General features: G+C 52.2%; 1 protein-coding gene across 1 annotated transcript in view; it reads right to left on the bottom strand.

Annotated features, from left to right (window-relative positions):
• Positions 1-22788, bottom strand: part of FAIM2 (Fas apoptotic inhibitory molecule 2) — a 35972-nt gene that overhangs the window by 5519 nt on the left and 7665 nt on the right. The window contains exons 5-11 of the mRNA XM_061128226.1: positions 22625-22678; positions 16491-16541; positions 16160-16199; positions 15632-15669; positions 15001-15088; positions 14622-14717; positions 12908-12961 (exon numbers count right to left, since the gene is read on the bottom strand). Coding sequence (XP_060984209.1) covers positions 12908-12961; positions 14622-14717; positions 15001-15088; positions 15632-15669; positions 16160-16199; positions 16491-16541; positions 22625-22678 — 421 coding nt within the window. The remainder of the gene's footprint in view (positions 1-12907; positions 12962-14621; positions 14718-15000; positions 15089-15631; positions 15670-16159; positions 16200-16490; positions 16542-22624; positions 22679-22788) is intronic.

Below are 22788 nucleotides of genomic sequence, written 5' to 3'. Positions count from 1 at the left end.
GAAGGCTTGAACCTGACCCTCTTGGAGGGGTGGGGGGCGGGTGCTCTCCAAGGAGCCTCTTAGAATAGCCAGCTAGCTTTTCTCTTGGAGAAAAGTATTAGTCACTCAGTCGTATCCTACGCTTTGTGACCCCATAGACTGTAGCCCACCAGTCTCCTCTATCCCATGGAATTCTCCAAGCAAGAATACTGGAGTAGGTTGCCACTCCCTTCTCTGGGGATTTTCCTGACCCAGGGATCAAACCTGGGTCTCCTGCATTGTGGGCAGATTCTCTTTTCTCTTAGAGAAAAGAGGGATGAAATGGATCCTGTCCCTGCCTTTGGCGCATGGCCATGGATGCTGATCTCTGTGGGCTATGTGGGAGAGTGTGCTCCAAATTTCCACTCCACAGCCCAGTACCACCCACCACTGCAACCTCATGCCTGTCGAGCCAGCTGAAGGGTTTCCATTCATTTATTCCCAACAATATTTACTGAGCATCTACTATGCTACAGGGAATTGCCTTCAGAGCACTGACCGCCTAATGAGAGCAAAAGACATGATCAGAGATTACACTATGAGCATGGATGCACATAGGGGAGAGTAACTTGATAATCCCTCTGGGTGATGAGCACTGTTAACTAACATCTTGGCTGAGAGCAGGTACCTTGGTTATAGTTAGCACCTTAGCTGGCAGCCAAGATCTCAGTTGAGAGCTAACAACTCAGTTGCCCGCTAACACCTAACATGACAGCAGGTGCTTGAGTTGTGAGCCAGCTGGATATAAGACCCTGCAGGAGGGGCACAGCAGTCAGGGGTAGGAACAGGATGGGGGTGCTATTAACTTACATCTGGGCAGTCTTCACACACTAGTCCTTTATCTCACTTGCCCAGTTCACCCTAGGAGGTGGATAGTATTATCACTACTTTACATAGGAGGAAGGGAGGCTCAGAGCAGGTGAGTGACTTGCTGATGGCCACTTATCCAGCTGGAATCAGATTACCTGTCTCCTACATTCTGAAAGAGACGGTGAGGGTGGGGTGGGCTTGCAGGGAGGGAAGAGGCATGTGCAAATGGCAGAGAAGACAAAGGCAGACTTTCCTGGTTCACCCTACTGGTCAGGGCTGGACCTGGCCAGGGCCCCCCCAGGCCACACAGTCGGCCTGACCCTGTGGCACCCAGGCTTGTGTCTGCCGCCCTCCGGAGGTGAGCTGGAGGGGCTCTGAGCCATGCCATGGAAAGGGCAGCTCAGAGCCACCAACGAACAGGCACTGGATACAAAAAGCTGGGGTTACAATGGGTTGAATCAGCATAAAAAATTATATGCGGACCGTGTCCATCCCACAGAAATGCCAGCAACACACCCAAAGCTGTTCAAGGCAGCATTGCTTCTAACAGAGAAACCCTGGAAACAACCCCAAACTCTATCAACTGAGGCAGAAATATCTCTGATAACATCAATTACGAGAGACGAACTGACAGAAAAATCCATGTCACACGAGCCCCTTTACCTAACAAAAAACCTATGACATAGAAGCTACTTAGCATGTATCTATAAAATGTATATAGAAAGGTCTGGAAGGAGAGACAATTAACCACAGCAGTTACCACTGGGAAGGAAAGGAAGAATATGGCCTGATGACATTTGCTTTATATACGTTATTTAAGGTTTTTAAAAATGAAATATATGAACAAATGTATTCAATCCCTGGGTTTGAAAAATCCCCTGGAGAAGGGCATGGCAACCCACTTAGTATTCTTGCCTGCAGAATCCCAGGGACAGAGGCACCTGGTGGGTTACAGTCCATGGGGTTGCAAAGAGTTGGACATGATTGAGTGACTAAGCACGCACGCACATACTATAAATTAGAAAATTTTAAAAGAAGGGTTAAAGTAACACAAAAAAAGAGTTCATGAACCCTTTCATTTAATTCACACCACAAGCCCCTGGGGCAGATATTGCATAATCATCTCTATCATGGAACTGAGAAGACTGAGGCCCTGAGAATGTAAGTGCCTCACCCACTTCACACAGCTGACAGGACAGTCAATCCCATTCTCTTTCCACTGTGTGACATCACATTGGGGCGTGGTGTGTGTGTGTGTGTGTGTGTGTGTGTGTGTGTGTGTGTGTGTGTGTGTTAAAGGATGGAAGAGGTAGGAAGAAAAGTGTACCCAAAGTTCATGGCTAAGGGCCCAGCGGGCTATCTGAGGGGATGCAGGGAGCGCTGGGCCCACCTGCTCCCCACTTTCTGGGCTAAAGAGTGAGACTGGGCTCTGAGGATTCCAGAGAAAAGAGACTAACTGCCAGCTTTAAGCCCTTATACCCTCAGTTGGGATGTAGGACAGGGAGAGGGCAGCTGAGTGGAGACCTGCTTCAGTCCCATAGAACATACTTCTCTTGTCTTCAGTAACTTGGGTGTTAAAAGTTTAAACAGCACAGGGGATTTCCTTTGTGGTGCAGTGGCTAAGACTCTCAGTTCCCAAGGGAGGGAGCCCAGGTTCAATCCCTGGTCAGGAAACTAGATCCCACATGCTGCAACCAAGAGTTCACATGCTATACCTAAGACCCAGCGCAGCTGAAGAAATAAATAAATGTTTAAATAAAAGAGTAGTTCTGTTTTTTGTGTTTTTTTTTTAAAGTTTAAATAGCACAGATGATCTCTGCATGCTGCAGTCCTGGGAAGCACCTTCAGGTGGGCCACCACTACCAAACAAACAGGGTCTGACAGGGTTTGGACAAGAGGGGAGCAATGTGAGAAGGCAAGTGAAGGGTATGCATGTAACAGAGCTCAAGAACATGGACTGGGGAGTCCCATAGACCTCGGTTCAAAGCTTGCCTCTGACCCTGGGCAACTGACAACTACTAACAGGTAATATTATTGTTCACTGATGACATGCCGGGCACTTTCTCAGTGCTTTGCATATATTGATTCACTTACAAGTCACAAGCTATGAGGTGGGAACTATTATCTGAATTTTATGTATAAGGAAACAGAAGTACAGAGAGTGACATGACTCAATCCACACAGCTTAAATGTTGCAGAGAATGGATTTGAACCCAGCTACTCTGCTCCAAGGGTTTCCCAAGGAGCGATAGTGGTAAAGAGCCTGTCTGCCAACGTAGGAGACTTAAGAGACAAAGGTTCGAGCCCTGAGTTGGGACGATCCCCTGGAGGAGGGCATGGCAACCGACTCCAGTATTCTAGCCTGGGAAATCCCATGGACAGAGGAGCCTGGCAGGCTACAGTCCATGTGGTCGCAAACAGTTGGACATGACTGAAGCAATTTAGTATGCACACACACACACTGTGCTCCAGAATCTGGGCCCTGAACTACAAGGTTAACATGTACGGTAAGAGTGAAAGCTCCCAGGGTAGCTGAGAAACTACCACATTCCAGGTGCTTGGCTGTTTTCTTTTGTCCATTCATATATTATCTTATTAAGCATTACCACAGCCTTGTGAAACAGTTAACATTAGCCCCATTTTAAAAACCAGGCACAGAGAGATCAAGTAACTTGCCCAAAGGTCACAGTGGTAAGAAGATGGGTGAGACCTTGACTGTGGTTTGGGTGGGATACCCGTGGTCACCTGGAGAGCTCCCAGGAAGGCCTCCTGCAAGCACCTCCCCGACTCAGGCCCATGTAGATGCATCCTGCCCTGAGCCCTACTGGGACTCTTAATCACCCCTCCTTCAGTCCACAAGCTCTGGGGCAGGGGGCTTCCTTCACCTTCTCCGAGTCAGGGTGTTGGTTTGAAGGGCTTGATTTGAGCAGGGCGTTGGTTTCTGAGGATTAGTGTCTCAGGAAGTGAGACTGAGGTGAGGCCCAGGAGCGGTGCACAAGTGTACTTTCCCCCTGAAGGAGCAATTACTGGTCAATCTACCCTCCTTCCTCTTGCCCTCTGAGGAATTCATTTGGCCTCCAGGGTTCAGAGGAGGCCTCAGGTGGGGTATCAGGGCTGCTGTGGTGGCAGAGGACAGGCGGCCGAACAGAGAAGGTTCTCTCACTGGATCCCTTAGGCTCACGGAAACTAGTGAGGCAAAGGAGTCGCCAAATTCTGAATGAAATAAAGTCTGAAAGAAAATCAAATCCCTGCCTCAGGTCTGTGTAGCCATTTTTACTTTTCAAAATGTTTCTCTAACTGTGAAGAAGGCAGGGCATCTACCATAGCCCCCATGAGAAAAGCAGGGCAAGTGGTGGGGTGAGGCAGACTGGGTCTCTTCCCTGAGCCCCTCAAAGACTGGGGAAGAGTCCCAGGACACATGGATTCCGGTTGGACCTGGATGAAGAGACTGCCTGAAGCCCAGTCTATGGATGACACAGACTGAGAAGGCCTTTCTGGACCTTCCTGATATGAGGGGACAGACCTCTCCAGGCCTCCATCTTTCCATCTGTGAAATGGAAAGGGAGACAGAATAGAAAGAGTGCTGAGCTGAGAATCAGAAAAAGAGGCGTTTCATCCAGCCTGGCAGTCAACACTGCATGCGTGTGGTGTGTCTGTGTGTCTGTGGTGTGTGTGTTATATGTTGTGTAAGTGATGTGTTGTGTGTATGTGTGACGTGTGTATGGTGTGCATGTGTGTGTGGTGTGTATGTGAGTGTCTGGTATGTGTATGTGTGTGTGGACTATATGTGGGGTGTGTGTGTGTGGTGTGCATGTGGTATGTGTGGTGTATGTATATGTGTGACGTGTGTAAATGCATGTGTGTGTGGTGTGTATGTGTCTAGTGTATATATGTGATGTATGTAGGTGTGCATGTAGTACATGTGGTATAGATGTGTGATGTATATATGGCATGTGTGTGTGTGTGTGTGATGTGTGCAGGTGTGTATGTGGTATGTATGGTGTATATGTGCAACATGTATATAGTGTGCATGAATGTGGTGTGCATATGTGTGTGGTGTGTGAAGTGTGTAGGCGTGTATGTGGTATGTGTGGTGTACATGTGTGATGTGTGTAGGTGTGCATGTGTGTGTGGTGTGTATGTGTGTGGTGTGTATATGTGTGGTCTGTGTGTGATGTGTGTAGGTATGTATGTGGTATGTGTGCTGTATGTGTGTGATGTGTGTATGGTGTGCATGTGTGTGTTTGTGAGAGTGTGGTGTATATATATGAGTGGTGTGTGTCTGTGTGATGTGTGTAGGTGTGTATATGGTATATGTGGTGTATATGTGACATGTGTATGGTGTGTATGTGTGTGTGGTGTGTATATGTGGTGTGTGTGTGTGTGTGATGTGTGTAGGTATGTATGTGGTATGTGTGCTGTATGTGTGTGATGCGTGTATGGTGTGCATGTGTGTGTGGTGTATGTGTGTATGTGTGTGGTGTGTATGTGTGTGGTGTGTGCATATGTGGTATATGTGGTATATATATGTGACATGTGTATGGTGTGCATGTGTGTATTTGTGAGTGTGTGGTGTGTGTATACGTGAGTGGTGTGTGTGTGATGTGTGTAGGTCTGTATACGGTATATGTGGTGTATATGTGACATGTCTATGGTGTGCATGTGTGTGGTGTGTGTGTATGTGGTATATGTGGTGTATGTGTGTGATGTGTGTATGGTGTGCATGTGTATGTGTGTGAGTGTGTGGTGTGTGTATATGTGAGTGGTGTGTGTGTATGAGGTGTGTAGGTGTGTATATGGTATATGTGGTGTGTGTGTGTGACGTGTGTATGGCGTGCATATGTGTGTGAGTGTGTGGTGTGTGTATATGTGAGTGGTGTGTGTGTGTGAGGTATATAGATGTGTATATGGTATACGTGGTGTATGTGTGACGTGTGTATGATGTGTATGTGCGTGGTGTGTGTGTATGTGGTATATGTGGTGTATGTGTGTGACATGTGTATGGTGTGCATGTGTATATGAGTGTGTGGTGTGTGTATGTGTGAGTGGTGTGTGTGTGTGAGGTATATAGATGTGTATATGGTGTACGTGGTGTATGTGTGTGACGTGTGTATGGTGTGCATGTGTGTGTTTGTGAGTGTGTGGTGTGTGTATGTGTGAGTGGTGTGTGTCTGTGAGGTATGTAGGTGTGTATATGGTATACATGGTATACGTGTGTGACGTGTGTATGGCGTGCATGTGTGTGTGAGTGTGTGGTGTGTGTATATGTGAGTGGTGTGTGTCTGTGAGGTATATAGATGTGTATATGGTATACGTGGTGTATGTGTGACGTGTGTATGGTGTGTATGTGTGTGGTGTGTGTGTTTGTGGTATATGTGGTGTATGTGTGTGACGTGTGTATGGTGTGCATGTGTATGTGTGTGTGTGGTGTGTATATGTGAGTGGTGTGTGTGTGTGTGAGGTATGTAGTGTGTATATGGTATACGTGGTGTATGTGTGTGACGTGTGTATGGTGTGCCTGTGTGTGTTTGTGAGTGTGTGGTGTGTGTATGTGTGAGTGGTGTGTGTCTGTGAGGTATATAGATGTGTATATGGTATACGTGGTGTATGTGTGTGACGTGTGTATGGTGTGCATGTGTATGTGTGTGTGGTGTGTGTATATGTGAGTGGTGTGTGTGTGTGAGGTATGTAGGTGTGTATGTGGTATACGTGGTGTATGTGTGTGACGTGTGTATGGTGTGCCTGTGTGTGTTTGTGAGTGTGTGGTGTGTGTATGTGTGAGTGGTGTGTGTGTGTGAGGTATGTAGTATATGTGGTGTATGTGTGTGATGTGTGTATGGTGTGCATGTGTGTGTTTGTGTGTGGTGTGTGTATGTGTGAGTGGTGTGTGTGTGTGAGGTATGTAGGTGTGTATGTGGTATATGTGGTGTATGTGTGTGACGTGTGTATGGTGTGCATGTGTGTGTTTGTGTGTGGTGTGTGTATGTGTGAGTGGTGTGTGTGTGTGAGGTATGTAGTGTGTATATGGTATACGTGGTGTATGTGTGTGACATGTGTATGGTGTGCCTGTGTGTGTTTGTGAGTGTGTGGTGTATGTGTGAGTGGTGTGTGTGTGTGAGGTATGTAGGTGTGTATGTGGTATATGTGGTGTATGTGTGTGACGTGTGTATGGTGTGCATGTGTGTGTTTGTGAGTGTGTGGTGTGTGTATGTGTGAGTGGTGTGTGTGTGTGAGGTATGTAGTGTGTATATGGTATACGTGGTGTATGTGTGTGACATGTGTATGGTGTGCCTGTGTGTGTTTGTGAGTGTGTGGTGTGTGTATGTGTGAGTGGTGTGTGTCTGTAAGGTATGTAGTGTGTATATGGTATACGAGGTGTATGTGTGTGATGTGTGTATGGTGTGCATGTGTGTGTTTGTGAGTGTGTGGTGTGTGTATGTGTGAGTGGTGTGTGTCTGTGAGGTATATAGATGTGTATATGGTATACGTGGTGTATGTGTGTGACGTGTGTATGGTGTGTCTATGTGTGGTATGCAGGCATGTGGCGTGTAAGTCTGCTTGCGCTCTCTCTGGGTCTCAGCACAGGAAGGTCCCTGCCAGCTCTGAGCACTCATGGTCCCAGTGCTCCGCCTTCCCGGGGACTGAGGACAGATGGCTGTGAGTGCCCCCTCAGTGGCCAGGAGTCAATACCCAGAACTGGAGGCCCAGCCCCTCTACAGAAAAAGCATCTTCCCATCCAAGCTTCACTCATCCAGACACCATCAGACCCTGACGCATCCTGTACTGACCACGCAAATGCTCCGGGCCACCCTGTCCTTGACTCTGGGACACTGCAGCGGCCTCCTAACTAATCTCCCAGCCTCTGTCCTACTCATGAATCTGGCTTCTCACTCATCTTCCTTAAAGCACAGGAACGAAAGTTGCCAGAGGTCCTGAAACTGGCCAGGTGGCACAGGCAGAAGAGAGTTCTCTTCTCATTGGGCCTGTCACCTAAAGTCCTATTCCTGGTTTCTCCCCAGGTATCAGGGCTTGGCTTCATGATTTCAGGGACTGGGAGACTTCACCTCCCCAGAGAAGGACCAGCTCTGAGGTAGAGCACCTGCCCACAGTCATGCAGGTACAGAGGTGCTGCCACAGCAGGAAGGCAGCTGTCCAGGCTCTGTGGGCTCGCTCCCTCTCTCTTTCTCCCTGCCTCTACTCTCCTGCTCTGTCCCAGACCCTGCCCCTTGCCTCACCACCCCAGCCCACCCATCATGCTCCCCTGCCTCGCTTTCCATCAGCTTCTACAAAAATGCACTCAAGGAGAGGGCAATAGAAGGGAGAGGAGAACGGGGCCACCCTGAGGCCAGAAACTTCCGACTGACTCACCACTTCCACTGGCATTTTGAGTGTGGTGCCCAGAGCAGGGTTACAGGGTAGGGCAATGGAGAAAAACCCAAGCCTCTCGAGAATGTGCCAAGGCTAGTCAGGGTGAGGCCTAGGAGGGGCCCGTCCCTGCCAGCAGGACCACGGCTCCCCATCTCCCCATTCTCAGCCTAGTCCAGCTGGGAGGCCCTGCTATCCAAGACGGCAATCTTTCGGGGGAGGGGCTGAGGTCTGTAGGAGAAAGCCCTTTGCTTCTCACAGCCCTTCCAAGGCCCAGGCTGGTGGGATTGGGGCGGTTCTCACTGGGGGCTGGGCCCTCCTCTAACACTTCTTTTCTCCCTTTTCTCACACATCCTCCCCGAGGCAGCAAGAGGGGCAGGGATCGCTGAGTGAAACATCCTTGACTAGCTGCAGTGCTGGGAGTGCCCTTCACGGTGATGAGAATTCGTCAAAGGCTAGGGTAGGAGAAGGCAGGATGGACATTCAGAGAGACCAGGGGTGCTGGGCACCGGTTCTGGGGATAGGTTGGACCACAGATTCCAAAGGATAGAAGTGATGCTGGAAGCAGGATCAGATTGAGGTCAAGGACCTTCCGAGTTGAGGTTAATGGAAAGGCATGGGAACCTTAGTTCTTATGGGGCTGGGCCTCTGCGGGCCTCCATCCACATGAAACTGAGAGGGAGGGAGCGGAATGAGTCCAGCGGCCCCTCCTCAACCCTCCCCACACCATGGGATGGGCTGCAGCTCTTCCTTCCTCTGATCCAGGTAACAGAGGGCAGGGGATGGGGCTGGGGGACAGACGCCACTGCTCCTGACCACTGTTTACATGACTTGAAGGATGAGCCTGACTGAGGCCTGTTGGAGAGTCAGAGTGTCGCTCTCCTAATGAGACATTTATGGGTAATTAGGTGCAGTGTTCCTCCTCCCCTGTGACTCACAGGAGATGGATGCCTAAGTCAGCTGTGCAGTCATGCTTTCTGTACCTCACTCTTACAGTGCCTCAGCTGGACCTGGCCTCTCCGGAGTCCGTTCATTCTGAAAACATCTAGGGGTGCCTGCTGTAAACCCCTAGGCTGTGGGTAGAAGAGCCATCCACTTTTCTAGACACTGTGGGTGCAGCGACAAGCCAGCCAGACCCAAATCCCTGCCTTCAAGGAACTTAAATTCTGCTGGATGGAGACAATAAATAAACAAACCAGAAAAATATTCAGTATGTCAGAGGATGAGATGTGCGATGGAGAGAAATAAAGGGAGCAACCTATAGGCATGCCTACATGTGTGTGTGTGTGTGTAAACACACATAGCACACAAGACTGTAAACAAAGCAAACACTGAAGGAGGGGAGGTGGGGAGCGGTGAGAAGATCAGAAGGAATCGACAGAGGCAACCATGGGAGCAGGGGCCTGGGGCTGGGAGTGAGCCTGCCATCCTAGGGAGCAGCAAAGATGCTTGTGGCTACAGCAGAGTGGGTGACCAGGAGTGGGAAGCCATGAGGTCAGGAGGGTCTGCAGGCGGTGGGCAGCGATTGCTGGAGGCCAAGTGCAGAAATGCTGCTGCTGCTGCTAAGTCGCTTCAGTGGTGTCCGACTCTGTGAGACCCCACAGACGGCAGCCCACAAGGCTCCTCTGTCCCTGGGATTCTCCAGGCAATAACACTGGAGTGGGCTGCCATTTCCTTCTCCAAGTGCAGAAATGATCTGACCTCATTTAACAGTGAACAGGATTCCTCCCACTGCTGTGGTACAGGACACAGACTGCAGGGGGCAGCACCCACGGGAGGCCATTCCAAGAACCCAGGTGGGACATGATGGCAACATGGACGAGGGAGTAGCCATGGAGGCAGAGGAGAAGCAGTCAGATTCTAGGCAGAAGGTGGGGCCAACCAGATTTGCTGCTGGGCCAGTTGTGGGGTGTGGGGAGAGTGAGGATTTGAGATGTCATCAAGGCCTTTGGCCTGAGTGACTGAAAGGATGGAGCTGCCATTAACAGAGACGGGGAGGGTGTGGGAGGAGCAGGGGTTCAAAAGAAGAGCAGGAGCTCAATTTTGTGCACATTAAGTCTGAGGTACCTATTAGATTTCCAAATGGGGATATGGAGTAGGCAACTGGAAATTCTAGTGAGGGATTCTAGGCCAGTGATGTAAAACATAGGATCATCATCATAAAAAATGGTGTTCAAAGCCTTGAGATAGTCTGAGGTTTCCTAGGAAGCTAGGCTAGAAGGTCCACAGCCCTAGAACCCTCCAGTGTGACCCAGGAGGAAAACCAGGAGAGCTGGTGCTTGGATACCAAGTGAAGAAGATGCTTCTGGGAGGAGGGCACGAACAATTGTACCAAATGCTACCAAGAATCAACCAAGATAAAGGACTAAGAAATGATCACTGGATTCAGTCACAGGGAGCCCACTGGGGACCCTGATGAGAACATTTAAAGAGGATTCAGGCTTCCCTGGTAGCTCAGCCGGTAAAGAATCTGCCTGCAATGGAGGAGACCCTGGTTCGATTCCTGGGTCAGGAAGATCCCCTGGAGAAGGGATAGGCTACCCACTCCAGTATTCATGGGCTTTCCTGGTGTCTCAGACGGTAAAGAATTCATCTGCAGTGTGGGAGACTGGGGTTCAATCCCTGGGTTGGGAAGATCTCCTGGAGGAGGGCATGGCAACCCACTCCAGTATTCTTGCCTGGAGAATCCCCATGGACAAAGGAGCCTGGCGGGCTACCATCCATGGGGTTGCAAAGAGTCAGACACGACTGAGCGACTAAGCACACACAAGAATGATGGAGTGGAGAGAAGGGAGGAAGACAGAAGAATTGGAGACAGCATAGATTCCCTTATAAGAAGCTTTGCTCTAAATGGGGGAACTAGGGGGGAATGTGAGTTAAGGGTTTTTTGTATTGCTATTTTTTCATTTGGGAGAAATTAAAGCCCGTTTTTATGCTGATGGAAATAATCCAGTAGAAAGGGCAATACAGATGGTGCAAGAGAAAGAGGGGGAACATTGCCAGAGAGATCGCCCCAGCCTCTCCCCACTTCAAGCCAATAGAAGTTGTCCTCTTTGAGGGGGACGATGGAGGGTCTGGAAATGGCAGCAGGCTGGGCCCAGGACACCTGGGTCCTGCCCTAAATCTGCCCTTTACTGGCAGTGGGACTATGTGCCAGCTCCTTAACACCCACGACCTCAGGTATATCTAGAAAGCAGGTCTTCTATCAGCAGCATTGCCTCCCTCCCTGGGATGTGATAGAGATCCCATGAGGTAATATGTGTGAAAGTGCTTTGTAAAATGGAAAGGGTGGAACCGATGGTTGGGATTGTTTTTATTATTTCTAATAACAAGCAATTATTAAACAAATTTAAGGGATTACTGTTCATCCAACCCTACTTGTCTGCACAGTCTCCCCGCACAGCTGACGCACATGCAGCAGTGGGAAGCCAAGTACACTTCCTGACCCTCCCTCGGCGATTGCCCTCCTCCCACTCTGCCCTGCCTGGGCCCCTCTTCTTCTTCCATTTGTCCCTGCAAACACCGTTCTCTGAGGCTTCCCCAGTCTCACTCCCCTAAGCCTGACCCTCCTGCTTCCTTTCCTCCTAGGTTGACTCCCCTGACCCATCCTTTTCATTGAGATTTGTCTTCAGCAGGTACTATCTGCAGGAAGGGCTTCCCTGATGGCTCAGTAGGTGAAAAATCTGCCTGCAGTGCAGGAGATATGAGATGTGGGTTCGATCCCTGGGTCAGAAAGATCCCCTGGAGAAGGACATGGCAACTCAGTCCAGTATTCTTGCCTGGAGAATCCCCTTGGACAGAGGAGCCTGGCAAGCTACAGTCCATGGGGTTGCAAAGAGTTGGACATCTCTGAGTGACTACACACACACATCTGTGGGAAAGACTGCTGGTCCAGGAACCAAGACCAATTAGTGTCATAGGATAATCAACCATCCTGGTTTGTCCAACCTTGCAGTTCCTAGGGGGTTCCCCCGCAAGAAGGGACACTTTCAGTGCTGAAACCAGTAAAGTTCTGGGTCAACCAGGATGAGTTGGCACCCCTAGTCCTGACCAAGGCTACGCTAGTTGATTTACCATTCGTTGTCTAATGTCTCCTGCATTGGCAGGCGGCTTCTTTTCCACTAGTGCCACCTGGAGAGGGATTTAAAGTCTCTGAGCTCAAGCTCCTCATCTTAATTTGAGAACAACAGAACCTATTTTATAGAGTTACGGTGAGGAGTTAGTATATGTGAAGGGCTTGCTGTGGGAGAAGTGAGCACTCAATAAAATATTAACTATCACTGTTATCGTTATCATCATCATTAACACTCTCAGCTTGGTGAGGGCAGCCAAGGACAAGTTCAATCTAAATGCTTCTGTCACAGAGTACCTGGAATCTCCTTTGCTCCAAGAAGTCTTCCCAGATTACCTCCAGGAGACAGCCAGGGCTAACTTAGTCCACCCTCACTTTCCTGCTCCCACAAGCAGCACTGAACCTCTCCCCAGGAACCAGGGGTACTTCTTCCCAGCTCTGTTTAAAGTGTCAATCCTGCTGTTACAACCTTCCATGCCCGTGCACAGGTCAGCTGATATGTCTTGGAGACCTGAGTAGCACTGAGTCCCGCCCCAGCCCACTGATACTCCACGGGGGTTCAGAGAAGTGGACTATGAGGAAGATAGGGACGGAAGAGGGGTCTAAGGAGGTGGTGGGGGGCTGAGAAGGGGGTACACTCACCAATGTAAACACGCCTGCTCCCAGCACGGCATACACTGCGTGGAGCCAGGGCACCTGCAAGGCAGACAAAAATATGGACTCAGGGAGGGTGAGGGTGGGTGGTGGGGGTGAGGGGCAGAGGGGAAGGGAGAAGGGCTCAGTCTTGAGAATGGAGGATGCAGCACAGACCTCCCCAGTGGGGGCCCTCTCTCTCACTGCCCCCCTAACCCAGCCCCAGACCGAGAGGTCCTTAAACCTCTGTGTGCTCATGGGGCTAGGGAAGCCCTAGAATAACAGTGATCATGAGGGGCTGGCAGGGGAGCTCCTGACTGGCCAGCACTTCTTCACTCCACACACAGCCCCAGGCTGAGGCTGGCCCAGGGAGACTCATCCTATGGGGCCCTGACATCCTCCCAGCCTGAGTCTGGCCGGGGACTGTGCCCTCCTCCCAGTGAGCACTCATTCCTGTGCTCTCGGCCCCCCTGTCGGGGGCGGTGAGGCTCTGCCTGTGGGGGTGAGGATCTCAGGGAGAAGCGGATAGACTTGAGTTCGGGGAGGAGGAGCACTTGGAGTCCTTGTCGCTGAACTTGATGGGATTGTCTGCCCCCGCTTCCCAACCTCTGCCCCCCCCCGGGGGCCTCAGGGGCACCTGGTCATGTGTGGAAACCTTGCAAGAGGTGCCAAACCAACCATGCCCTCTGTAGAGCCTTCCCCCAGAAGATTCCTGGAAACACAGGCATCCTGTGAGCCTGACCTGGGTCAATAAAGGGTTCTTTGAAGCTCTGGGCCCCTTCCTGTACCCCCTCCCCCATCCTAGATACACAGAAGGCCCCCAGGCCAGCTCCGCAGCTCCGGCTCCTCCCTTCGTCAACAGGATCCTGGGAAGAGCCAAGGAAATGCCAGAACCAATCCTGATGTCCTGGACTGGGAGCCAATACCTGGGGGCTGGGTAGGATGGGGTAGGGGAGGGGCAGTGAGGAAGGCTGCCCTTGGTCTGGAAGGCAAGGGGTGGTGGGGACCAAGAGGAGCCCGGGGGCAGGTACAGCACTGGGTTTTCAGCAGGGGTCTAGTAGCTGCTCTCTTGGGTTCCCAGGATTCAAATCTCCTCCTGTGATGCCCTTGGTCTGCCCCTTCTCCACCTGCAGCAGCCCGAGTGCCTGGAATAGGTCACTGAGCCCTGAGCAGTCCTAGCTGGGTTTCCTGGGCAGGCCAGACACTTATTAAAGAGCTGAGATTCGACTGTTCCCATGGACACCCTCATGAGGTGAGGGAGTGCTTAGAGCCCTGTTGTCTCAATTTCCACCTGCCTGGCCAGCCAGATCCTGCCCCTTTGGACTTGACTGATGCCCCCAGAATCCCAGGAGGCCTGTCCTCAGGGCCCCTCTGGGCTTCGTAGCCCCATGGAGCTCCAGAGCCCCTCCCCTGCCTAGGGTTTAGAAAAGCTCCTAGCCCTCCGCCTCAGCCTCGCCTCCACCCCAGCGGGGAGGATGGGAAAGGTGAAGCCGGATGTGGCTTGTGGAGCGGGCAGGTGCCCAGACCTGTCAAGAAAAGCCTGTGTTTGCTTACACTGCCAACAAGCCCATGGAAGGTGCCAGGAGTGGCAGGACTGGATGGCAGGCTGTGAGGCCTTGGCTCCGGGCCTTCCCTGGAGGGAGCAGGAGGAAACGGCACCCTCGGGCCAGCGATCCCTCCCCTTTCATCCCCAAGGGGCCGGCTGGGAGACCCAGAGACTCACATATTGGAAGGGCAGGAGGATGGCCAGGATGAGTCCGCTGAAGAAGAGAGTCATGAGCAGCACGAAGAGCACACCTTGGCAGGATGTGAAGTCGAACTGCAGGGATGGGATGAGTGTCAGCTGCCGGGCCCCTCAGGCCTGCCCAGGTGGCTCGGCATTCCCCGGGGGGCCCTGGCCAGACAGTGTGCTGGCCGGAAGGCTGAGGCCTCTGGGGCAGGCTACCTTCCAGTGCTCACCCCAGAACCTGGCGTTCCTCCCCATCTACTCCAGGTGCCCTCCCCACAGGCTTCTCATCCTTGTGACCTCTCCCCAGCCAGGGATCCAAGCTCGGAGCCTGCACCCCACCTGCCTTCCCGGGCCGGCGGGCCCCAGAGCTGACCTTGGTCTGGAAGCTGAAGACGGTGACTGAGAGGCAGACGAGGGCTGTGATGCTCAGGCACAGCAGCACAGACGTGGTGTTGTAGTAACTGCAGGGCCCACGGGCAGGGGCTCAGCTTCAGGGCAGGGCTTCTGGTCTCCCCCGGCCCTCCTCCCAGGCCCACCCCCTTCTGCAAGGACCTGATCCCACCACCTGGGGCCCCCACCTTCTCTCCTTTCCCATGATCCTCCCTCTCCTGCCTCCCCATCCTTTCTACTGGGACCCAACCTCCCAACATGCTTAAGACTCGAAATCCTGTTAGAAGGATCCTGAAGAGGTGGTGATCGGAGGGTGGGGTGTGGGGGTGGGGGTTGTACTGGTATATGGTGGTTGCTTTCAGGGAACTGCATGATCAGGAACCTGGGGTCCTTTCAGCTGCAGCTGGAGAAGTGTCACCTTGCTCTCCTCCATCTCCCACCCCAACCCCGCCAGCCTGGCCAGGTCTTGGAGGCACCGTCCAGTAGAATGCAGGAGGAGTGAGCTTGAAGTCAGCATTTCCTACCTGCCTGCCCCTCCCCAACACCTGCCTATCCAGCGCTCCCAGGAGGGATAGAGTTTGGGGCAACTCCCCCATTCTGCCTATCTGCTTTACCTGGACAACATTCCAGTGAGGTAGGCCATGGAGAGGGTCTGAAAGGAGAAGAGCGTGAGGGAATGGTGGGGCCCAGACACCTTCAAGAGCCTGCCTGGGTCTCCACCCCTTGTGTGTGCCCCTCAACTCTGAGTCCGCTTTGGGCACATGCGCTTACCTCCAGGCCTTCATCTGGGGAAGGAGGTCCCAAAGGGCCTTAAGCCAACTGTCCCTTTGTTGTTTTGCAGCCCTGTTCTTCCCCTTTCCTACAACCATCCCCCTTGTTACCCACAGCTCTAGGATTTCCCACACAAACCTCTTAAAAACACAATCATAGTGGAAAGAGAGAGTGGCTGGAGTGAAGAGAGAAAGCTCATTTGAAAAGAGACGGTGAACTGTCTTTGAAGAAAAAGTGGGGTGAAAATACCCCTGCCTCCCTCAGTGACCTCACCTTGGCTGGTTCCAACTCCTGGCCCTCGAAACTCACGCTGCATCCCTCCTCCCTCCATCACTACAGCATCTGTCCCCAGATACCCCCACGTCACTTACAAAGATGGTCAGGAGGATCAGGTTCCAGGGGAAATGCCTCCTGTAAGGCAAGCCGCCGAGTTGAGAAGAGTGGGGGTGCAGGAAGCACAGACTGGGGCTCTGGAAACTCACCCCCACTCCTGGGGCACATCCCCATGGGCCCCTAGCTGTACATTCACCCTCCCCTCACCTTTGAAGTGCCAAGGAAACAGGGGAAAGGCAGGCCTGCTTAACAGAGTCCAGAAAATGGGACTCTCTTAGGGTGCAGAGTACTGGTGGCAGGCAGGACCGGGGCCAGAACTTCCAAAATCCTGCTCATGTTCCCACAAGTTCCCCCCTCCACTATCATTACCTGGGTCCAGAACAGCAGGCCAGGGTCAGGTAGGTCGCAAAGAACACAGCACTGTGAGAGACAGACAGACGGGGGAGTCAGCTGGTCTTTCCTGAAGGCTTTCCACTCAGTTCCCTGCTCAACCCACTCTCTGCCCACAGGTCACCAAGCAGGGTGCTGCGGGGCAGAGGCAGGGGATTGGTTAAGCCCACAACCATCCTAGAATCTTGTAATGCGCCGGGTGATAGTCCAGTTCCAAAAGAGAGGAAGGGGAATAAGATGAGCCTACTGCTAGAAATAATGAATCTTGGGTGCCATAGGATAGCTAACCACCCAATCCAAAGTGGTTTTCCTCCAGATAATACCTTATAACTTGTGTGTGTGTGTATACACAAACATATATATATATATATATATATATATGTATATATATATATGGGCTTCTCAGGTGGCCACCTGTCAATGCAGGAGACACAAGAGATGCAAGTTTGATCCCTGGGTCGGGAAGATCCCCTGGAATAGGGAATGGCAACTCACTCCAGTATTCTTGCCTGGAAGATTCCATGGGCAGAGGAGCCTGGCAGGCTGCAGTCCACAGAGTTGCAAAGAATCAGACATGACTGAGCACCCACACACGCATGCATATATATGTGTGTGTATATATATAGTTTCATATATGGAGTTCATATAGTGTTTTCTATGTGCCAGCTAGAGAAAACATACTTTATGAATATTAACTAATATAATCCTCACATCATCTCTGTGAAGCATGTTCTTCACTTTATAACTGAGGCTTATTGAGGCCAGCTGACTTGTCCAAGGTCACACAGCTACCACACGGCAGAGGCAGGGTTAGAACCCAGGCATTCTGGTGCCAGAGTCCTCACTTATAACCACTACCCCACACTGCCTCCTTCAGGCCTTTCCCTGGACCTGTTGCTACTTGTAACGATCTTGTTTTTCCTGCCAGCACCTGGCACAGTGAGAAGTACCTATGGCATGAATTTCTGAACCAGGTGGCCATGTCCACCAGGAGACTGGCAGGAAGCTCAAGTCAAACCCAGAGACAAGGATTGAGGATTGAGGATTGAGGATTTTCTGGAGAGCAGTGGAGATGGAGACCAGTCCAGGAGGTGGGAGATGAGGGCTGAGGACCCAAGGGTGGGGCATGCTCATGCCTACCTAGATGGGTGCCAACACCAATGCATGGGCTCCAGTTCCCAATGTGCCATCAGACATGGCACCTGTCATCCTTCCCCATCTTTCTCCTCAGTTCTCTCACCCATCCCCTATGGCAGCAGTGCCAACCATCCTCCTCCATCTTCAAACCTCCCAGGCTGCCTCAGTCTCCTGCCTGGTCTGCCCTGATGTGTCCCAGGAAGATCTGAGATGAGGTGGGGCGCCCCTGGCTCCCTGTCTGCCACCTGGAAACATTGTGTCATGGATCTCTGTGCCCTTCCTCCTGTCCCTCCTCTCATCGCAGACTAATCCCCTAAGCCTCTGGGTCCCATACCCTCCCTTGTCCTGCCATTGACTACCACGTCTTCTCCCTCACACACCTCCTCAGCTGTTCTCCATCTTTAAACAATACCTTTCATGGTTCTTGCTACTGCTACTTTATCCACCCTTACAGCCAAGCTTCTTGAAAAAGTTGTCTCTGTTCACGGCATTTTCTCCATCTCATGATCACTCCTCAACTCAACAAACCAGCCTGAGCCCCAGCTTAAAGACAGCTATCTTTGCAACATCACTATGACCTTGTTGAGTCCAGTTGACACTTATCCATCCTTATCTTTCCTGGCTTCTCAATATCTGATCTCTCCCTTGTTGCCCTGGTTCCACAATGACATAGCCTTAGGTCCCCGCCTAACTCCCTTGGTCACTCCTTCTCCACCCCTTTCAGCACCAGGTCTCTTCTGTCAGGCTGTCTCCCTTCCTGCTCCCCTTGGGTGGGTTCACTCATTTCTAGGACTCCCTTTATCAGGCAGATGCTCGTGACTTGCACACCCATATTTCTGATCTAGAATTTCCTTCTCAACCTCAGACCTGAATAACCAACTGCCAACTGGACAGACACATTTAGAAACATGCCCAACACAGAAGGTTAGAATTGAACTTGTCCCCTTCCTTGCTCCTTCTTGGGCACCCCCCATTGCAGCTTTGGAGTCACCCACCCAGCAGCTCAGTCAGCTGTTAACTCCCAGCCTGCTACACCCAACTAATCACTTGGACCTGTAAGTCCTCTACCTAGGCAGCTCTCAAATCTGCTCCCTTTTCTCCATTCCTGCAACCACCCTTTTAGGTTGAGCCACCTCTGTCTATCTGGTCCTTCTGCCTCCAACCCTGACTGCCACTCTCCAAGCTATAGGCAGATCCCATCATGTGACTCTTCTGTTTAAAATTCCAAAGATCTGGCAATGTCTTGCGTGATCTGCTCCCCGCCTACCTCTCCAGCCCATCCCGCACCATAGTCCGCCCCTCCATCTACCCTCTCATCACCCTCCGCATCCTCACAGGGTGACCACCTCCCTCTGCCCCTGATGGAAAGGACCGACTGGCGAGGATGCCTGTGGCCAGGGCTGGAGGGGCTTGCTCTGTGCACCATGGGCAGAACTCAACCAAAGCCTGCACCTCATACCCCACAGGACTGCTCATCAGATCCGCACCCAGGTATAGCATCTGGAACAACCTATCATCTAATCCTCAGCCTTGCACGGGTTAGGCGATCTTTAAATATTCCTGGATGAAAAACTTAGGGAATGCAGGGGTTGAGACAAGCCTACTGGATTTGGTGAACAGGAGCCCTCTGTCTTCACCCTTCCCTGTTCTTCAGTGGTTCTCAATTGCTGCATCCCTGTTGTCATGGTGATGGAGGGGTTCTCAGTGCTGTGACCAGGGCTGCTGCAAGACATCCTGCTCTGTGAGGGACCGTGGCATCATCCTGCCCCAGCTGTTAAGAAACACTCCAGCACTTGCTCTCTTTGGGTCCCCCTTGAGTCACAGGTCAGTCACTTCAACAATAATGATAATAATAATACCTTAGTCTATGTGTATCCTGGGTGTGGGGCCTGTCTCCCTGGCCAGACTGGACGCTTCCTGAGGGCAAAGCTCAACCTCCTTTTCTCTCCAGTCTAGAGCTCCTCAACCCTCAAGATGAGTGGTTGGGAGGAAGGGCAGAGGGACGGGTAACTTGGGGGCAGGTCACCCCTGGGGGCAGCCCGGGGACGAGGGACCTCGGGAGCCTGACCCTCACATTTCACATCCCAGCTCTGGCACCACTATCGTGTAACCTTGAACAAACTACTTAATTGCAGAGCCCCAGCTTCCTGCTTTGTAAAATAGGAATACTGACCAATTCACTGGGCTGCAGTGAGAGTTGAATGGCAGCTCCCAGTCCAGCCTTGAGCACCAAGGCCTGGTGAAGGGCAGGGACTTGAGGATGAGAGCTGTTGTTATTATGACTAGATCCTGGCTGACTGACAGCTTCCTGGAGACGCTGGGACCCACCTCCCCCCCAGTTCTGGGCTCACATTTGTCCTCCTCTGCCTGGCTCCCCCACCTCCAACCCATGGTCCTTACTTGCCCCGCTGCAGGGAGGCACGCAGTTCCTGCTGCCACGGCTCAGAGGAAGCAATCAGACAGTAAGGCAAGAGCCCACTGAGGAAGGTAACTGGGGCCTGGAGAAAGCGAGGGCTGGGGGTGGGGGTGCTGGTAGGCGGCCATCCCAGGGAGTGGAGAACGAGTCACAGAAGAAGTGAGAGAAAGACAGACTCGTCAGATCTAGGGCCCCAGGGCCTGAGCTGGAGCCATGGTCTATTTACAGAATGTCAACACAGAGGCACGAGGCTCAGGTGGAGGCCAACGTCCAAACCCAGCATTGTCTCCCAACTTACGCTGCTCCGGGACCAGTTCCTGACTGTGGGGGAGGCTGCTGGGCAGGGAGGGGACGTGCAACAGCTTTGCAGTCAGAGATACAGGCTTCAATCCTGGCTCTGCTGCTTAGGAAGCAACATCTTCACTCTGACCCTCAATTGTTTCATGTATAAAATGGTAATAATAACCATAACTGCCTGGGAGGGTTGTTGTTAGGGATCAAATGAAAAATATCTGCAAATCCCATGGCACAGTGTCTCATACAGAGAAAAAGACCTGTTTCATTTTTATCCCTATTAATGGCTTGGTACTTGGAGGGGGTGAGACCCACTAGATGTCAGCCCTGCTAGGTGTCCGACCCAGAGGCAGACTCAGGACCAAGGTGAGGTGGGGAGGGGGCTGGAAGGACAGAGCCACAGGCTGGCTTTTTGTAGGACAGCACAGCATCTCAGTGGTGAATTCATCAGCACCATTAAGGCTTTGCCATGCTCCATGGAAAGCACAGGGCCCAGACCCAATTCCGGCTTCTCTCCACCCCCATGCATCCCTGAGCCCAGCACAGCATCTCTGTTTTCTGCCTGGAGATGCTGAGGAGGAAGGATGCTAAGTCTCGGCATTCAGAGGTCAGAGTCTCACACCCGCCCTCAGTGGGTTGACTCTGCCTCCACTTCCTGAGCTGCTTATTCTTGGATTGTTCCCCTGCTCCATCTGCTCAGGGCACACAGTCCTGAAGACTCCCCCACAGAAGGCCTGACGAGGGGCCCGGCAACTCCACTCTCGAGGTCTCAGGGCTCAGAGGCTGCCAGGAGGTGCCGACGTGCCGGGAGTCATGCCAACCCGCCACGTGGGCCGACTGGGGTGGCAGTCCCTGGGGCCTCATTAGCTTTACCCTCATTAGTGTCCCCGGTTCCCCTAGACGCTTGCCTCCCTGCCTGGTCTGCAGACAGGCCCTCTGTCCTGCACCCTAAGAAAGGCTTTGGGTGTGAATGTCTCCTCCCCTGGGACCCCCAGCTTGGGGCTCTTAAAGAGCCCCAGAGGCCAAGATGTCTCCTTCTTGTCAGTCTCTGGGCTGGCTTATGTTATCTCAAGGCCCACTGTGGGACTGTTTTGGGCTCGGGTGATCCAAGAAGCTCTGGGCTGAGCCTATATTTTCCACCAGATTCCTATTCAATAATGGGCCTGGGACAGCTGTAGTACTCAAGCTCCTTTGGTGGGCATTTGGAGCCTGCATCCCAGAAGGCCCACTGCTCTGTGGGGTGTCCCAGATTCCCCTCCACGGAACCTTGCAGTGCTCTGCCAGCCTGGTCCCTAACTCAGCAAATGTACCCCATGTACTCCCACTCCAGCTCCCACACACGCTTTTGCTTAAGCCACTCCAGTCCCCAATCCTCTTGGCCCCCCCTCTGAGGTACGCGTCCCCTGACGTGGACTGAGGGCTGCCCCTCCTCTTTCATAGGCTGCCTGGCCCTGCAGAGGCTGCCTTCCCAGCAGCCCCAGTTCCAGCCTGGCCTCACAATGGGTGCTGAAGGAGACTTTGCTGACAGTAGTTCTGCTTTGAGCCTATGGTGGTCCGGCCTGGCGTTATCCAGAACAGTGTCTTAATCGCCCACCTGGGAGGGTCAGAATAGCCTTCTCTCAAGTTACTTGCCATGTTCCTTGCAGCGTATAGGCTAGGCGGGAGCTGACTGCTCGAGGGGAAGGGAGTCTGCCAAGCAGAGGGATTAAGAGTGCAAGCCTCAACCTGAATCTTGGGTTTGAACCCCAGCTCCACCACTGTCTACCTGTGTGACCTTGGGCAAACTCAACCTCTCCGAGCCTGAGTTTTCTGAGGTAATTATACCCAGTAGACCTGAGCAAATGCAATACTGTACATCAAGCACAGCGAACAATGCCCAGCCCTTATTAGGCACTTTATAAGTGGCAGCTATTATGATTAATAATTCGTAAGCACTAATAACAACTATGTTAATAAGAGTAGCAACATTATTATTAGTGTAGGCCAAGGTGTCCCAGCCTCCTGCTCAGGGCCAAGGTCTGGGTCTCTCCAGCCATGACTCCAGCTCCACCCTTCCCTCCTTATGCAGGCTCCAGAACCGACACCCCTCTCTCCCCTCCCCCTCAGACCTAAACACCTCAGAAGGGCCCTTCTGGCCGTGCTCCTGTGAGGACAGTCCACATGGCGTGGGGAGAGGCCATGGGCTGGGACTTGTCAGCAGAGACCTTCCACCCTGTGCCGCCATGGGGGCTCCCGGTGAGGGGGGTGGGTGGTGTGGAATACTCACTAGGATGCCCAGTACCAGCCTGGGTTGGCCTGGACATAGTCCTTAACGGGGTCACTGCAGAGAAGGGAGGAAGAGAGAATCCAAATTGACCCTCTGTCTCCATTTCTGGTTCTACATCTGCACCTGCCCCCCGCCCCCAGTTCACAGGACTTTCTCTCCAGAGA

The sequence above is a fragment of the Dama dama genome, chromosome 3 (assembly GCF_033118175.1).
Source record: "Dama dama isolate Ldn47 chromosome 3, ASM3311817v1, whole genome shotgun sequence".
Classification (NCBI taxonomy): domain Eukaryota; kingdom Metazoa; phylum Chordata; class Mammalia; order Artiodactyla; family Cervidae; genus Dama; species Dama dama.
This window is presented reverse-complemented; position numbering and strand designations above follow the sequence as displayed.